Source organism: Coregonus lavaretus, assembly GCF_964263955.1.
Source record: "Coregonus lavaretus genome assembly, contig: HAP1_SCAFFOLD_1655, whole genome shotgun sequence".
Lineage (NCBI taxonomy): Eukaryota > Metazoa > Chordata > Actinopteri > Salmoniformes > Salmonidae > Coregonus > Coregonus lavaretus.
Window position 1 is genome coordinate 1 of NW_028164513.1, and position 17,500 is coordinate 17,500.

Below are 17,500 nucleotides of genomic sequence, written 5' to 3' on the forward strand. Positions count from 1 at the left end.
TCCAAAAAAGGTCCAGTTGCCAGGACCACAAATACAAATTCCATCTAGACACCGTTGCCCTAGAGCACACAAAAAACTATACATACCTTGGCCTAAACATCAGCACCACAGGTAACTTCCACAAAGCTGTGAACGATCTGAGAGACTAGGCAAGAAGGGCCTTCTATGCCATCAAAAGGAACATACAATTTGACATACCAATTAGGATCTGGCTAAAAATACTTGAATCAGTTATAGAACCCGTAGCCTTTTATGGTTGTGAGGTCTGGGGTCTGCTCACCAACCAAGAATTCACAAAATGGGACAAACACCAAATTGAGACTCAAAAATATCCTCAGTGTACAACGAAAAGCACCAAATAATGCATGCAGAGCAGAATTAGGCCGATACCCGCTAATTATCAAAATCCAGAAAAGAGCCGTTAAATTCTATAACCACTTAAAAGGAAGCGATTCCCAAATCATCCATAACAAAGCCATCACCTACAAAGAGATTAACTTGGAGAAGAGTCCCCTAAGTAAGCTGGTCCTGGGGCTCTGTTCACAAACACAAACAGACCCCACAGAGCCCCAGGACAACAACACAATTAGACGCAACCAAATCATGAGAAAATAAAAAGAGAATTACTTGACACATTGGAAAGAATTAACAAAAAAACAGAGCAAACTAGAATGCTACTTGGCCCTAAACAGAGAGTACACAGTGGCAGAATACCTGACCACTGTGACTGACCCAAACTTAAGGAAAGCTTTGACTATGTACAGACTCAGTGAGCATAGCCTTGCTATCGAGAAAGGCCGCCGTAGGCAGACCTGGCTCTCAAGAGAAGACAGGCTATGTGCACACTGCCCACAAAATGAGGTGGAAACTGAGCTGCACTTCCTAACCTCCTGACAAATGTATGACCATATTAGAGACACATATTTCCCTCAGATTACACAGACCCAAAAATTTTCGAAAACCAATCAAATTTTGATAAACTCCCATAACTATTGGGTGAAATACCACAGTGTGCCATCACAGCAGCAAGATTTGTGACCTGTTGCCACAAGAAAAGGGCAACCAGTGAAGAACAAACACCATTGTAAATACAACCCATATTTATGTTTATTTATTTTCCCATTTGTACTTTAACTATTTGCACATTGTTACAACACTGTATATAGACATAATATGACATTTGAAATGTCTTTATTCTTTTGAAACTTCTGAGTGTAATGTTTACTGTTAATATTTATTGTTTATTTCACTTTTGTTTACTATCTACTTCACTTGCTTTGGCAACGTTAACATACGTTTCCCATGTCAATAAAGACCTTAAATTGAAATTGAATTGAATTGAAATTGAGAGAGAGAGAGAGAGACGTTATTACCTGATAGACCCTTTGAGGAGAGAGAGGAAGTTTCAAGAGGGTTGGAAAACATTTGACACCGCAAATATAGAGAAGAGTATGACTTTCCTTTGGATTGGTTGTGATGGAGTTGTGTTCCACCAATCAGACCTGTGTGTTCTGTTGGTAACTAACTGATGTCTCTCTCCAGGAGACCATGAGGGAGAAGATCTACACCCCTCTGACTGTAGAGAGTGCTGTAGACGCCAGGTGAGAACCACAGCTAATTCACTGGAACTCCCAGCATGCACTCTTCGGCATGCTGTTGACATGCCACTTTTTTAAGCCTAGCAGCAGTTGTCCCTTGGGGGGGATAAATCCATCTGAATGTCTGTCTCTGTGTCTGTCTGTCCTGCTCCAGAGATGCTGTTGCCAAAATCCTGTACTCTCTGTTGTTCCGCTGGCTGACTGAGAGGATTAATGGACAGGTCTACCCTCGACACCACGCTCTGTCAATATCTATACTGGATATATATGGCTTTGAGGTACTTTATCTGTCCCTCCATCTCTCTCTCCCTCCGTCTCTCCCTCCATCTCTCTCTCCCTCCCTCTGTCTCTCCATCTCTCTCTCCCTCCCTCCATCTCTCTCTCCCTCCCTCTGTCCCTCCATCTCTCTCTCCCTCCCTCTGTCCCGCCATCTCTCTCTCCCTCCCTCTGTCCCTCCATCTCTCTCTTCCTCCGTCTCTCCCTCCATCTCTCTCTCCCTCCGTCTCTCCCTCCATCTCTCTCTCCCTCCGTCTCTCTCTCCCTCCGTCTCTCCCTCCGTCTCTCTCTCCCTCCGTCTCTCCCTCCGTCTCTCCCTCCATCTCTCTCTCCCTCCGTCTCTCCCTCCATCTCTCTCTCCCTCCGTCTCTCCCTCCATCTCTCTCTCCCTCCGTCTCTCCCTCCATCTCTCTCTCCCTCCGTCTCTCCCTCCATCTCTCTCTCCCTCCGTCTCTCCCTCCATCTCTCTCTCCCTCCGTCTCTCCCTCCATCTCTCTCTCCCTCCCTCTGTCCCTCCATCTCTCTCTTCCTCCGTCTCTCCCTCCATCTCTCTCTCCCTCCGTCTCTCCCTCCATCTCTCTCTCCCTCCGTCTCTCTCTCCCTCCGTCTCTCCCTCCATCTCTCTCTCCCTCCGTCTCTCCCTCCATCTCTCTCTCCCTCCGTCTCTCCCTCCATCTCTCTCTCCCTCCGTCTGTCCCTCCATCTCTCTCTCCCTCCGTCTGTCTCTCCATCTCTCTCTCTCCCTCCGTCTGTCCCTCCATCTCTCTCTCCCTCCGTCTGTCCCTCCATCTCTCTCTCCCTCCGTCTGTCCCTCCATCTCTCTCTCCCTCTGTCTGTCCCTCCATCTCTCTCTCCCTCCGTCTGTCCCTCCATCTCTCTCTCCCTCTGTCTGTCCCTCCATCTCTCTCTCCCTCCGTCTGTCCCTCCATCTCTCTCTCCCTCCGTCTGTCTCTCCATCTCTCTCTCTCCCTCCGTCTGTCCCTCCATCTCTCTCTCCCTCCGTCTGTCCCTCCATCTCTCTCTCCCTCCGTCTGTCCCTCCATCTCTCTCTCCCTCCCTCTGTCCCTCCATCTCTCTCTCCCTCCGTCTGTCCCTCCATCTCTCTCTCCCTCCGTCTGTCCCTCCATCTCTCTCTCCCTCTGTCTGTCCCTCCATCTCTCTCTCCCTCCGTCTGTCCCTCCATCTCTCTGTCCCTCTGTCTGTCCCTCCATCTCTCTCTCCCTCCGTCTGTCCCTCCATCTCTCCCTCCGTCTGTCCCTCCATCTCTCTCTCCCTCCGTCTGTCTCTCCATCTCTCTCTCTCCCTCCGTCTGTCCCTCCATCTCTCTCTCCCTCCGTCTGTCCCTCCATCTCTCTCTCCCTCCGTCTGTCCCTCCATCTCTCTCTCCCTCCCTCTGTCCCTCCATCTCTCTCTCCCTCCGTCTGTCCCTCCATCTCTCTCTCCCTCTGTCTGTCCCTCCATCTCTCTCTCCCTCTGTCTGTCCCTCCATCTCTCTCTCCCTCCCTCTGTCCCTCCATCTCTCTCTCCCTCTGTCTGTCCCTCCATCTCTCTCTCCCTCCATCTCTCTCTCCCTCTCTCTGTCCCTCCATCTCTCTCTCCCTCTCTCTGTCCCTCCATCTCTCTCTCCCTCCGTCTGACCCTCCATCTCTCTCTCCCTCCGTCTGTCTCTCCCTCCGTCTGTCCCTCCATCTCTCTCTGTCCCTCCATCTCTCTCTCCCTCCGTCTCTCTCTCCCTCCGTCTCTCCCTCCATCTCTCTCTCCCTCCGTCTCTCCCTCCATCTCTCTCTCCCTCCGTCTGTCCCTCCATCTCTCTCTCCCTCCGTCTGTCTCTCCATCTCTCTCTCTCCCTCCGTCTGTCCCTCCATCTCTCTCTCCCTCCGTCTGTCCCTCCATCTCTCTCTCCCTCCCTCTGTCCCTCCATCTCTCTCTCCCTCCGTCTGTCCCTCCATCTCTCTCTCCCTCTGTCTGTCCCTCCATCTCTCTCTCCCTCTGTCTGTTCCTCCATCTCTCTCTCCCTCCCTCTGTCCCTCTATCTCTCTCTCCCTCTGTCTGTCCCTCCATCTCTCTCTCTCTCTCTCTCTCTCCCTCCCTCTCTCCCTCCATCTCTCTCTCCCTCCGTCTGTCCCTCCATCTCTCTCCCTCCATCTCTCTCTCCCTCCATCTCTCTCTCCCTCTCTCTGTCCCTCCATCTCTCTCTCCCTCTCTCTGTCCCTCCATCTCTCTCTCCCTCCGTCTGTCCCTCCATCTCTCTCTCCCTCCCTCTGTCCCTCCCTCTGTCCCTCCATCTCTCTCTCCCTCCGTCTGTCCCTCCATCTCTCTCCCTCCATCTCTCTCTCCCTCCATCTCTCTCTCCCTCTCTCTGTCCCTCCATCTCTCTCTCCCTCTCTCTGTCCCTCCATCTCTCTCTCCCTCCGTCTGTCCCTCCATCTCTCTCTCCCTCCCTCTGTCCCTCCCTCTGTCCCTCCATCTCTCTCTCCCTCCGTCTGTCCCTCCATCTCTCTCCCTCCATCTGTCCCTCCATCTCTCTCCCTCCATCTCTCTCTCCCTCCATCTCTCTCCCTCCCTCTCTCTCTACCTCCATCTCGCTCTTCCTCCCTCTCTCTCCCTCCATCTCTCTCTCCCTCCGTCTGTCCCTCCATCTCTCTCCCTCTGTCTGTCCCTCCATCTCTCTCTCCCTCCTTGGCTGGATGTCCTTTGGGTGGTGGACCATTCTTGATACACACGGGAAACTGTTGAGCGTGAAAAACCCGGCAGCGTTGCAGTTCTTGACACAAACAGGTGCACCTGGCACCTACTACCATAACCCCTTCAAAGGCACTTAAATATTTTGTCTTGCCCATTCAATCAATCAATCAATCAATCAATTTTATTTTATATAGCCCTTCTTACATCAGCTAATATCTCGAAGTGCTGTACAGAAACCCAGCCTAAAACCCCAAACAGCTAGTAATGCAGGTGTAGAAGCACGGTGGCTAGGAAAAACTCCCTAGAAAGGCAAAACCTAGGAAGAAACCTAGAGAGGAACCAGGCTATGAGGGGTGGCCAGTCCTCTTCTGGCTGTGCCGGGTGGAGATTATAACAGAACCATGCCAAGATGTTCAAAAATGTTCATAAGTGACAAGCATGGTCAAATAATAATCAGGAATAAATCTCAGTTGGCTTTTCATAGCCGATCATTAGAGTTTAAAACAGCAGGTCTGGGACAGGTAGGGGTTCCATAACCGCAGGCAGAACAGTTTAAACTGGAATAGCAGCAAGGCCAGGCGGACTGGGGATAGCAAGGAGTCACCACGGCCGGTAGTCCCGACGTATGGTCCTAGGGCTCAGGTCTCTCAGTTGGCTTTTCATAGCCGATCATTTAGAGTTGAAAACAGCAGGTCTGGGACAGGTAGGGGTTTCGTAGCCGCAGGCAGAACAGTTGAAACTGGAATAGCAGCAAGGCCAGGCGGACTGGGGACAGCAAGGTGTCATCATGCCCGGTAGTCCTGACGTATGGTCCTAGGGCTCAGGTTCTCAGAGAGAAAGAGAGAACGAGAGAATTAGAGAGAGCATACTTAAATTCACACAGGACACTGGATAAGACAGGAGAAGTACTCCAGGTATAACCAACTAACCCCAGCCCCCCGACACATAAACTACTGCAGCATAAATACTGGAGGCTGAGACAGGAGCGGTCCGGAGACACTGTGGCCCCATCCGAAGAAACCCCCGGACAGGGCCAAACAGGAAGGATATAACCCCACCCACTCCGCCAAAGCACAGCCCCCGCACCACTAGAGGGATATCCCCAACCACCAACTTACAATCCTGAGACAAGGCCGAGTATAGCCCACAGAGGTCTCCACCACAGCACAAACCAAGGGGGGGGGGGGGGGGGGGGGGGGGGGGGCGCCAACCCAGACAGGAAGATCACGTCAGTAACTCAACCCACTCAAGTGACGCACCCCTCCCAGGGACGGCATGAAAGAGCACCAGCAGGCCAGTGACTCAGCCCCTGCAACAGGGTTAGAGGCAGAGAACCCCAGTGGAGAGAGGGGAACCGGCCTGGCAGAGACAGCAAGGGCTGTTCGTTGCTCCAGAGCCTTTCCGTTCACCTTCACACTCCTGGGCCAGACTACACTCAATCATATGACCTACTGAAGAGATAAGTCTTCAGTAAAGACTTAAAGGTTGAGACCGAGTCTGCGTCTCTCACATGGGTAGGCAGACTGTTCCATAAAAATGGAGATCTATAGGAGAAAGCCCTGCCTCCCGCTGTTTGCTTAGAAATTCTAGGGACAATTAGGAGGCCTGCGTCTTGTGACCGTAGCGTACGTATTGGTATGTACGGCAGGACCAACTCGGAAAGATAGGTAGGAGCAAGCCCATGTAACGCTTTATAGGTTAACAGTAAAACCTTGAAATCAGCCCTTGCCTTAACAGGAAGCCAGTGTAGGGAAGCTAGCACTGGAGTAATATGATCAAATTTCTTGGTTCTAGTCAGGATTCTAGCAGCCGTATTTAGCACTAACTGAAGTTTATTTAGTGCTTTATCCGGGTAGCCGGAAAATAGAGCATTGCAGTAGTCTAATCTAGAAGTAACAAATGCATGGATTAATTTTTCTGCATCATTTTTGGACAGAAAATTTCTGATTTTTGCAATGTTACGTAGATGGAAAAAAGCTGTCCTTGAAACAGTCTTGATATGTTCGTCAAAAGAGAGATCAGGGTCAAGAGTAACGCCTAGGTCCTTCACAGTTTTATTTGAGACGACTTTACAACCATCAAGATGAATTGTCAGATTTAACAGAAGATCTCTTTGTTTCTTGGGACCTAGAACAAGCATCTCTGTTTTGTCCGAGTTTAAAAGTAAAAAGTTTTCAGCCATCCACTTCCTTATGTCTGAAACACAGGCTTCTAGCGAGGGCAATTTTGGGGCTTCACCATGCTTCATTGAAATGTACAGCTGTGTGTCATCCGCATAGCAGTGAAAGTTAACATTATGTTTTCGAATAACATCCCCAAGAGGTAAAATATATAGTGAAAACAATAGTGGTCCTAAAACGGAACCTTGAGGAACACCGAAATGTACAGTTGATTTGTCGGAGGACAGACCATTCACAGAGACAAACTGATATCTTTCCGACAGGTAGGATCTAAACCAGGCCAGAACTTGTCCGTGTAGACCAATTTGGGTTTCCAGTCTCTCCAAAAGAATGTGGTGATCGATGGTGTCAAAGGCAGCACTAAGGTCTAGTAGCACGAGGACAGATGCAGAGCCTCGGTCTGACGCCATTAAAAGGTCATTTACCACCTTCACAAGTGCAGTCTCAGTGCTATGATGGGGTCTAAAACCAGACTGAAGCATTTCGTATACATTGTTTGTCTTCAGAAAGGCAGTGAGTTGCTGCGCAACAGCTTTTTCTAAAATTTTTGAGAGGAATGGAAGATTCGATATTGGCCGATAGTTTTTTATATTTTCCGGGTCAAGGTTTGGCTTTTTCAAGAGAGGCTTTATCACTGCCACTTTTAGTGAGTTTGGTACACATCCGGTGGATAGAGAGCTGTTTATTATGTTCAACATAGGAGGGCCAAGCACAGGAAGCAGCTCCTTCAGCAGTTTAGTAGGAATAGGATCCAGTATGCAGCTTGAAGGTTTAGAGGCCATGATTATTTTCATCATTGTGTCAAGAGATATAGTACTAAAACATTTAAGTGTCTCTCCCGATCCCAGGCCCTCGCAGAGCTGTGCAGATCCAGGACAGCTAAGCCCTGGAGGAATACGCAGATTCAAAGAGGAGTCCGTAATTTGCTTTCTAATGGTCATGATCTTTTCCTCAAAGAAGTTCATGAATTTATCACTGCTGAAGTGAAAACCATCCTCTCTTGGGGAATGCTGCTTTTTAGTTAGCTTTGCAACAGTATCAAAAAGAAATTTTGGATTGTTCTTATTTTCCTCGATTAATTTGGAAAAGTAGGATGATCGAGCAGCAGTGAGGGCTCTTCGGTACTGCACGGTACTGTCTTTCCAAGCTAGTCGGAAGACTTCCAGTTTGGTGTGGCGCCATTTCCGTTCCAATTTCCTGGAAGCTTGCTTCAAAGCTCGGGTATTTTCTGTATACCAGGGAGCTAGTTTCTTATGACAAATGTTTTTCGTTTTTAGGGGTGCAACTGCATCTAGGGTATTGTGCAAGGTTAAATTTAGTTCCTCAGTTAAGTGGTTAACTGATTTTTGTCCTCTGACGTCCTTGGGTAGGCAGAAGGGGTCTGGAAGGGCATCAATGAATTTTTGTGTTGTCTGAGAATTTATAGCACGACTTTTGATGCTCCTTGGTTGGGGTCTGAGCAGATTATTTGTTGCGATTGCAAACGTAATAAAATGGTGGTCCGATAGTCCAGGATTTTGTGGAAAAACATTAAGATCTACAACATTTATTCCATGGGACAAAACTAGGTCCAGAGTATGACTGTGGCAGTGAGTAGGTCCAGAGACATGTTGGACAAAACCCACTGAGTCGATAATGGCTCCGAAGGACTTTTGGAGTGGGTCTGTGGACTTCTCCATGTGAATATTAAAATCACCAAAAATTAGAATATGATCTGCTATGACTACAAGGTCTGATAGGAATTCAGGAAACTCAGAGAGGAACGCTGTATATGGCCCAGGAGGCCTGTAAACAGTAGCTATAAAAAGTGATTGAGTAGGCTGCATAGATTTCATGACTAGAAGCTCGAAAGATGAAAACGTCATTTTTTTTTTTGTAAATTGAAATTTGCTATCGTAAATGTTAGCAACACCTCCGCCTTTGCGGGATGCACGGGGAATATGGTCACTAGTGTAACCAGGAGGTGAGGCCTCATTTAACACAGCAAATTCATCAGGCTTAAGCCATGTTTCAGTCAGGCCAATCACATCAAGATTATGATCAGTGATTAGTTCATTGACTATGACTGCCTTTGAAGTGAGGGATCTAACATTAAGTAACCCTATTTTGAGATGTGAGGTATCACGATCTCTTTCAATAATGGCAGGAATGGAGGAGGTCTTTATCCTAATAAGATTGCTAGGGTGGACACCACCATGTTTAGTTTTGCCCAACCTAGGTCGAGGCACAGACACAGTCTCAATGGGTATGGCTGAGCTGACTACACTGACTATGCTATTGGCAGACTCCACTAAGCTGGCAGGTTGGCTAACAGCCTGCTGCCTGGCCTGCACCCTATTTCACTGTGGGGCTAAAGGAGTTAGAGCCCTATCTATGTTGGTAGATAAGAGGAGAGCACCCCTCCAGCTAGGATGGAGTCCGTCACTCCTCAGCAGGTCAGGCTTGATCCTGTTTGTGGGTGAGTCCCAGAAAGAGGGCCAATTATCCACAAATGTTATCTTTTGGGAGGGGCAGAAAACAGTTTTCAACCAGCGATTAAGTGCTGAGACTCTGCTGTAGAGCTCGTCACTTCCCCTAACTGGGAGGGGGCCAGAGACAATTACTCGATGCCGACACATCTTTCTAGCTGATTTACACGCTGAAGCTATGTTGCACTTGGTGACCTCTGACTGTTTCATCCTAACATCGTTGGTGCCGACGTGGATAACAATATCTCTATACTCTCTACACTCGCCAGTTTTAGCTTTAGCCAGCACCATCTTTAGATTAGCCTTAACGTCGGTAGCCCTGCCCCCTGGTAAACAGTGTATGATCGCTGGGTGATTCGTTTTAAGTCTAATACTGCGGGTAATGGAGTCGCCAATGACTAGGGTTTTCAATTTGTCAGAGCTAATGGTGGGAGCCTTCGGCGTCTCAGACCCCGTAACGGGAGGAGTAGAGACTAGAGAAGACTCAGACTCAGACTCCGACTCGCTACATAATGGGGAAAACCGGTTGAAGGTTTCTGTCGGCTGAATGAGCGACACCGGTTGAGCATTCCAACAGTATTTCCCTCCAGAAGCCATGAGAAAGTTGTCCGGCTGCAGGGACTGTGCGGGGGGAGTTATACTAACGTTACTGTCTGTACTTACTGGTGGCACAGACGCTGTTTCTTCCTTTCCTACACTGATAATACTCTTGCCTAACGATTGCGTCTGAAGCTGGGCTTGTAGCACAGCTATTCTCGCCGTAAGGCGAGAATTCTCCTGTATATTATGAGTACAGCGACTGCAATTAAAAGACATCATGTTAATGTTACTACTTAGCTTCGGCTGTTGAAGATGTTGATGAGCCATGTCCAGATAAAGCGTCCGGAGTGAAAAAGTTGAATAAGGGAAAAAAAAAAAAAGTTGCGATGGAAAAACGGAAAATAACGTAAAGTTGGCAGCTAAAACGCACAGGAAAATGACTCTTCTGTCTCGGGATAAACGTCCGGGGTGAAAAAGTTTAACGAAAAAAGATGAGTGAGGACAAAACTAAAAAGTTGGTAAATTTGTTGAACACAGAGATTGATTAAACGTTTATTAAAAGTAAAACGTGAATAGTTTGGCAGGTAGCCAAGTAGCAACAAACAGCAGAGCAGCAAGGAGACAATGCGGAAGCGAGCTTTCACACTCTGAATGGCACACATACACAATCCATGTCTCAATTGATTCATGGCTGAAAAATACTTATTTTACCTGTCTCCTCCCCTTTCATCTACACTGATTGAAGTGGATTTAACAAGTGACATCAATAAGGGATCGTAGCTTTCACCTGGATTCACCTGTTCAGTCTATGTCATGGAAAGAGCAGGTGTTCCTAATATTTTGTCCACTCAGTGTCTAAGGCTATGTTATGTCGCCAGGGTACTGTATGTATCTAATTGGGTAATTTGCATCTCCTTGTGTCTGTGAGGACTCTGTATCTCTAACAGCACCTGTATATATGTATCATGGTAACTGCCAAAATAAAGGAAACATCCAACGTATCATGGTGGATGTACAGGTAACTGCCAAAATAAAGGAAACATCCAACGGACCATGGTGGATGTACAGGTAACTGCCAAAATAAAGGAAACATCCAACGTATCATGGTGGATGTACAGGTAACTGCCAAAATAAAGGAAACATCCAACGGATAATGGTGGATGTACAGGTAACTGCCAAAATAAAGGAAACATCCAACGTATCATGGTGGATGTACAGGTAACTGCCAAAATAAAGGAAACATCCAACGGATCATGGTGGATGTACAGGTAACTGCCAAAATAAAGGAAACATCCAACGTATCATGGTGGATGTACAGGTAACTGCCAAAATAAAGGAAACATCCAACGTATCATGGTGGATGTACAGGTAACTGCCAAAATAAAGGAAACATCCAACGGATCATGGTGGATGTACAGGTAACTGCCAAAATAAAGGAAACATCCAACGTATCATGGTGGATGTACAGGTAACTGCCAAAATAAAGGAAACATCCAACGTATCATGGTGGATGTACAGGTAACTGCCAAAATAAAGGAAACATCCAACGGATCATGGTGGATGTACAGGTAACTGCCAAAATAAAGGAAACATCCAACGTAAAAGTGTCTTTAACAGGGCGTTGGGCCACCAGCAGCCAGAACAGCTTCAATGCACCTTGGAATAGATTCTAGAAGAGTCTGGAGCTCTATTGGAGGGGGATGCGACGCCGTTCTTCCACGAGGAATTCCATCATTTGGTGTTTTATTGATGGTGGTGGAAAACACCGCTCCAGAATCTCCCGTAAGTGTTGAATTGGGTTGAGGTCTGGTGACTGAGACGGCCGTGGCATATGGTTTACATCGTTTTCAGGGTCATCAAACCATTCAGGGACCACTCCTGCCCTGTGGATGGGGGCGTTGTCATCCTATCGGGGGCACAGCCATGGTAGCCAAAATGAATGGCCTGCCCAGCATTTTTACACATGACCTTAACCATGCAAATTGCTTAATTAACTCAGCCGTGTGGAAGCACCATGCCCTCATTAACTCAAGCGTTTCCATTAGTCTGTCAGATAGCGGTATCTAACACAGTATCTATGTTTGTGTCTCCATCAGGACCTGTCCTTCAACAGCTTTGAGCAGCTCTGTATTAACTATGCTAATGAGTACCTGCAGTTCTTCTTCAATAGGATCGTCTTCAGAGAGGAACAGGTGAGGGACAGCAGAGGGAAGTCCCGGTATAAAGTGTTATTATGCGTTATGAAGCCTGTATGAAGCCTATATGTCATCTGCCTGTCAGGAGAAGTACAGCAGGGAGCAGATCCTCTGGCAGGATGTCCTATTATAAGTGTTATTATGTGTATGAAGCCTTATGAAGCCTGAATGTGGTGTGGTGTGTTATTTTACATTAACATGTTAGTCATTTAGCAGACGCTCTTATCCAGAGAGACTTCCAGTTAGTGAGTCATTTAGCAGACGCTCTTATCCAGAGAGACTTCCAGTTAGTGAGTCATTTAGCAGACGCTCTTATCCAGAGAGACTTCCAGTTAGTGAGTCATTTAGCAGACGCTCTTATCCAGAGAGACTTCCAGTTAGTGAGTCATTTAGCAGACGCTCTTATCCAGAGAGACTTCCAGTTAGTGAGTCATTTAGCAGACGCTCTTATCCAGAGAGACTTCCAGTTAGTGAGTCATTTAGCAGACGCTCTTATCCAGAGAGACTTCCAGTTAGTGAGTCATTTAGCAGACGCTCTTATCCAGAGAGACTTCCAGTTAGTGAGTCATTTAGCAGACGCTGTTATCCAGAGAGACTTCCGATTAGTGAGTCATTTAGCAGACGCTCTTATCCAGAGAGACTTCCGGTTAGTGAGTCATTTAGCAGACGCTCTTATCCAGAGAGACTTCCAGTTAGTGAGTCATTTAGCAGACGCTCTTATCCAGAGAGACTTCCAGTTAGTGAGTCATTTAGCAGACGCTCTTATCCAGAGAGACTTCCAGTTAGTGAGTCATTTAGCAGACGCTGTTATCCAGAGAGACTTCCGATTAGTGAGTCATTTAGCAGACGCTCTTATCCAGAGAGACTTCCGGTTAGTGAGTCATTTAGCAGACGCTCTTATCCAGAGAGACTTCCAGTTAGTGAGTCATTTAGCAGACGCTCTTATCCAGAGAGACTTCCAGTTAGTGAGTCATTTAGCAGACGCTCTTATCCAGAGAGACTTCCAGTTAGTGAGTCATTTAGCAGACGCTCTTATCCAGAGAGACTTCCAGTTAGTGAGTCATTTAGCAGACGCTGTTATCCAGAGAGACTTCCGATTAGTGAGTCATTTAGCAGACGCTCTTATCCAGAGAGACTTCCAGTTAGTGAGTCATTTAGCAGACGCTGTTATCCAGAGAGACTTCCGATTAGTGAGTCATTTAGCAGACGCTCTTATCCAGAGAGACTTCCGGTTAGTGAGTCATTTAGCAGATGCTCTTATCCAGAGCGACGTTCAGTTAGTCAGTCATTTAGCAGACGCTCTTATCCAGAGAGACTTCCGGTTAGTGAGTCATTTAGCAGACGCTCTTATCCAGAGAGACTTCCGGTTAGTGAGTCATTTAGCAGACGCTCTTATCCAGAGAGCCTTCCGGTTAGTGAGTCATTTAGCAGACGCTCTTATCCAGAGCCACTTACAGTTAGTGAGTCATTTAGTAGACGCTCTTATCCAGAGCCACTTACAGTTAGTGAGTCATTTAGCAGACGCTCTTATCCAGAGAGACTTCCAGTTAGTGAGTCATTTAGCAGACGCTCTTATCCAGAGCGACTTACAGTTAGTGAGTCATTTAGCAGACGCTCTTATCCAGAGAGACTTCCAGTTAGTGAGTCATTTAGCAGACGCTCTTATCCAGACATACTTACAGTTAGTGAGTCATTTAGCAGACGCTCTTATCCAGACATACTTCCAGTTAGTGAGTCATTTAGCAGACGCTCTTATCCAGAGAGACTTGCAGTTAGTGAGTCATTTAGCAGACGCTCTTATCCAGACAGACTTCCAGTTAGTGAGTCATTTAGCAGACGCTCTTATCCAGAGAGACTTCCAGTTAGTGAGTCATTTAGCAGACGCTCTTATCCAGAGAGACTTCCAGTTAGTGAGTCATTTAGCAGACGCTCTTATCCAGAGAGACTTCCAGTTAGTGAGTCATTTAGCAGACGCTCTTATCCAGAGAGACTTCCAGTTAGTGAGTCATTTAGCAGACGCTCTTATCCAGACAGACTTCCAGTTAGTGAGTCATTTAGCAGACGCTCTTATCCAGAGAGACTTCCAGTTAGTGGGTCATTTAGCAGACCCTCTTATCCAGAGCCACTTCCAGTTAGTGAGTCATTTAGCAGACGCTCTTATCCAGAGCCACTTCCAGTTAGTGAGTCATTTAGCAGACGCTCTTATCCAGACATACTTCCAGTTAGTGAGTCATTTAGCAGACGCTCTTATCCAGAGAGACTTCCAGTTAGTGAGTCATTTAGCAGACGCTCTTATCCAGAGAGACTTCCAGTTAGTGAGTCATTTAGCAGACGCTCTTATCCAGAGAGACTTCCAGTTAGTGAGTCATTTAGCAGACGCTCTTATCCAGAGAGACTTCCAGTTAGTGAGTCATTTAGCAGACGCTCTTATCCAGAGAGACTTCCAGTTAGTGAGTCATTTAGCAGACGCTCTTATCCAGAGAGACTTCCAGTTAGTGAGTCATTTAGCAGACGCTCTTATCCAGAGAGACTTCCAGTTAGTGAGTCATTTAGCAGACGCTCTTATCCAGAGAGACTTCCAGTTAGTGAGTCATTTAGCAGACGCTCTTATCCAGAGAGACTTCCAGTTAGTGAGTCATTTAGCAGACGCTCTTATCCAGAGAGACTTCCAGTTAGTGAGTCATTTAGCAGACGCTGTTATCCAGAGAGACTTCCGATTAGTGAGTCATTTAGCAGATGCTCTTATCCAGAGAGACTTCCGGTTAGTGAGTCATTTAGCAGACGCTCTTATCCAGAGAGACTTCCAGTTAGTGAGTCATTTAGCAGACGCTCTTATCCAGAGAGACTTCCAGTTAGTGAGTCATTTAGCAGACGCTCTTATCCAGAGAGACTTCCAGTTAGTGAGTCATTTAGCAGACGCTCTTATCCAGAGAGACTTCCAGTTAGTGAGTCATTTAGCAGACGCTGTTATCCAGAGAGACTTCCGATTAGTGAGTCATTTAGCAGACGCTCTTATCCAGAGAGACTTCGAGTTAGTGAGTCATTTAGCAGACGCTGTTATCCAGAGAGACTTCCGATTAGTGAGTCATTTAGCAGACGCTCTTATCCAGAGAGACTTCCGGTTAGTGAGTCATTTAGCAGATGCTCTTATCCAGAGCGACGTTCAGTTAGTCAGTCATTTAGCAGAGGCTCTTATCCAGAGAGACTTCCGGTTAGTGAGTCATTTAGCAGACGCTCTTATCCAGAGAGACTTCCGGTTAGTGAGTCATTTAGCAGACGCTCTTATCCAGAGAGCCTTCCGGTTAGTGAGTCATTTAGCAGACGCTCTTATCCAGAGCCACTTACAGTTAGTGAGTCATTTAGTAGACGCTCTTATCCAGAGCCACTTACAGTTAGTGAGTCATTTAGCAGACGCTCTTATCCAGAGAGACTTCCAGTTAGTGAGTCATTTAGCAGACGCTCTTATCCAGAGCGACTTACAGTTAGTGAGTCATTTAGCAGACGCTCTTATCCAGAGAGACTTCCAGTTAGTGAGTCATTTAGCAGACGCTCTTATCCAGACATACTTACAGTTAGTGAGTCATTTAGCAGACGCTCTTATCCAGACATACTTCCAGTTAGTGAGTCATTTAGCAGACGCTCTTATCCAGAGAGACTTCCAGTTAGTGAGTCATTTAGCAGACGCTCTTATCCAGACAGACTTCCAGTTAGTGAGTCATTTAGCAGACGCTCTTATCCAGAGAGACTTCCAGTTAGTGAGTCATTTAGCAGACGCTCTTATCCAGAGAGACTTCCAGTTAGTGAGTCATTTAGCAGACGCTCTTATCCAGAGAGACTTCCAGTTAGTGAGTCATTTAGCAGACGCTCTTATCCAGAGAGACTTCCAGTTAGTGAGTCATTTAGCAGACGCTCTTATCCAGAGAGACTTCCAGTTAGTGAGTCATTTAGCAGACGCTCTTATCCAGAGAGACTTCCAGTTAGTGAGTCATTTAGCAGACGCTCTTATCCAGAGAGACTTCCAGTTAGTGAGTCATTTAGCAGACGCTCTTATCCAGAGAGACTTCCAGTTAGTGAGTCATTTAGCAGACGCTGTTATCCAGAGAGACTTCCGATTAGTGAGTCATTTAGCAGACGCTCTTATCCAGAGAGACTTCCGGTTAGTGAGTCATTTAGCAGACGCTCTTATCCAGAGAGACTTCCGTTAGTGAGTCATTTAGCAGACGCTCTTATCCAGAGAGACTTCCAGTTAGTGAGTCATTTAGCAGACGCTCTTATCCAGAGAGACTTCCAGTTAGTGAGTCATTTAGCAGACGCTGTTATCCAGAGAGACTTCCGATTAGTGAGTCATTTAGCAGACGCTCTTATCCAGAGAGACTTCCGGTTAGTGAGTCATTTAGCAGACGCTCTTATCCAGAGAGACTTCCAGTTAGTGAGTCATTTAGCAGACGCTCTTATCCAGAGAGACTTCCAGTTAGTGAGTCATTTAGCAGACGCTCTTATCCAGAGAGACTTCCAGTTAGTGAGTCATTTAGCAGACGCTCTTATCCAGAGAGACTTCCAGTTAGTGAGTCATTTAGCAGACGCTGTTATCCAGAGAGACTTCCGATTAGTGAGTCATTTAGCAGACGCTCTTATCCAGAGAGACTTCCAGTTAGTGAGTCATTTAGCAGACGCTGTTATCCAGAGAGACTTCCGATTAGTGAGTCATTTAGCAGACGCTCTTATCCAGAGAGACTTCCGGTTAGTGAGTCATTTAGCAGATGCTCTTATCCAGAGCGACGTTCAGTTAGTCAGTCATTTAGCAGAGGCTCTTATCCAGAGAGACTTCCGGTTAGTGAGTCATTTAGCAGACGCTCTTATCCAGAGAGACTTCCGGTTAGTGAGTCATTTAGCAGACGCTCTTATCCAGAGAGCCTTCCGGTTAGTGAGTCATTTAGCAGACGCTCTTATCCAGAGCCACTTACAGTTAGTGAGTCATTTAGTAGACGCTCTTATCCAGAGCCACTTACAGTTAGTGAGTCATTTAGCAGACGCTCTTATCCAGAGAGACTTCCAGTTAGTGAGTCATTTAGCAGACGCTCTTATCCAGAGCGACTTACAGTTAGTGAGTCATTTAGCAGACGCTCTTATCCAGAGAGACTTCCAGTTAGTGAGTCATTTAGCAGACGCTCTTATCCAGACATACTTACAGTTAGTGAGTCATTTAGCAGACGCTCTTATCCAGACATACTTCCAGTTAGTGAGTCATTTAGCAGACGCTCTTATCCAGAGAGACTTCCAGTTAGTGAGTCATTTAGCAGACGCTCTTATCCAGACAGACTTCCAGTTAGTGAGTCATTTAGCAGACGCTCTTATCCAGAGAGACTTCCAGTTAGTGAGTCATTTAGCAGACGCTCTTATCCAGAGAGACTTCCAGTTAGTGAGTCATTTAGCAGACACTCTTATCCAGAGAGACTTCCAGTTAGTGAGTCATTTAGCAGACGCTCTTATCCAGAGAGACTTCCAGTTAGTGAGTCATTTAGCAGACGCTCTTATCCAGACAGACTTCCAGTTAGTGA

General features: G+C 46.7%; 1 protein-coding gene across 1 annotated transcript in view; it reads left to right on the forward strand.

The window, feature by feature from the left end:
• Positions 1–1,542: 1,542 nt before the first annotated feature.
• Positions 1,543–17,500, forward strand: part of LOC311116957 (unconventional myosin-XV-like) — a gene marked incomplete at both ends in the record, with an annotated part of 94,672 nt that continues 78,714 nt past the window's right edge. The window contains 3 exons of the mRNA XM_084191965.1: positions 1,543–1,601; positions 1,753–1,876; positions 11,844–11,939. Of these exons, the coding sequence (XP_084048091.1) occupies positions 1,543–1,601; positions 1,753–1,876; positions 11,844–11,939 (279 nt within the window). The remainder of the gene's footprint in view (positions 1,602–1,752; positions 1,877–11,843; positions 11,940–17,500) is intronic.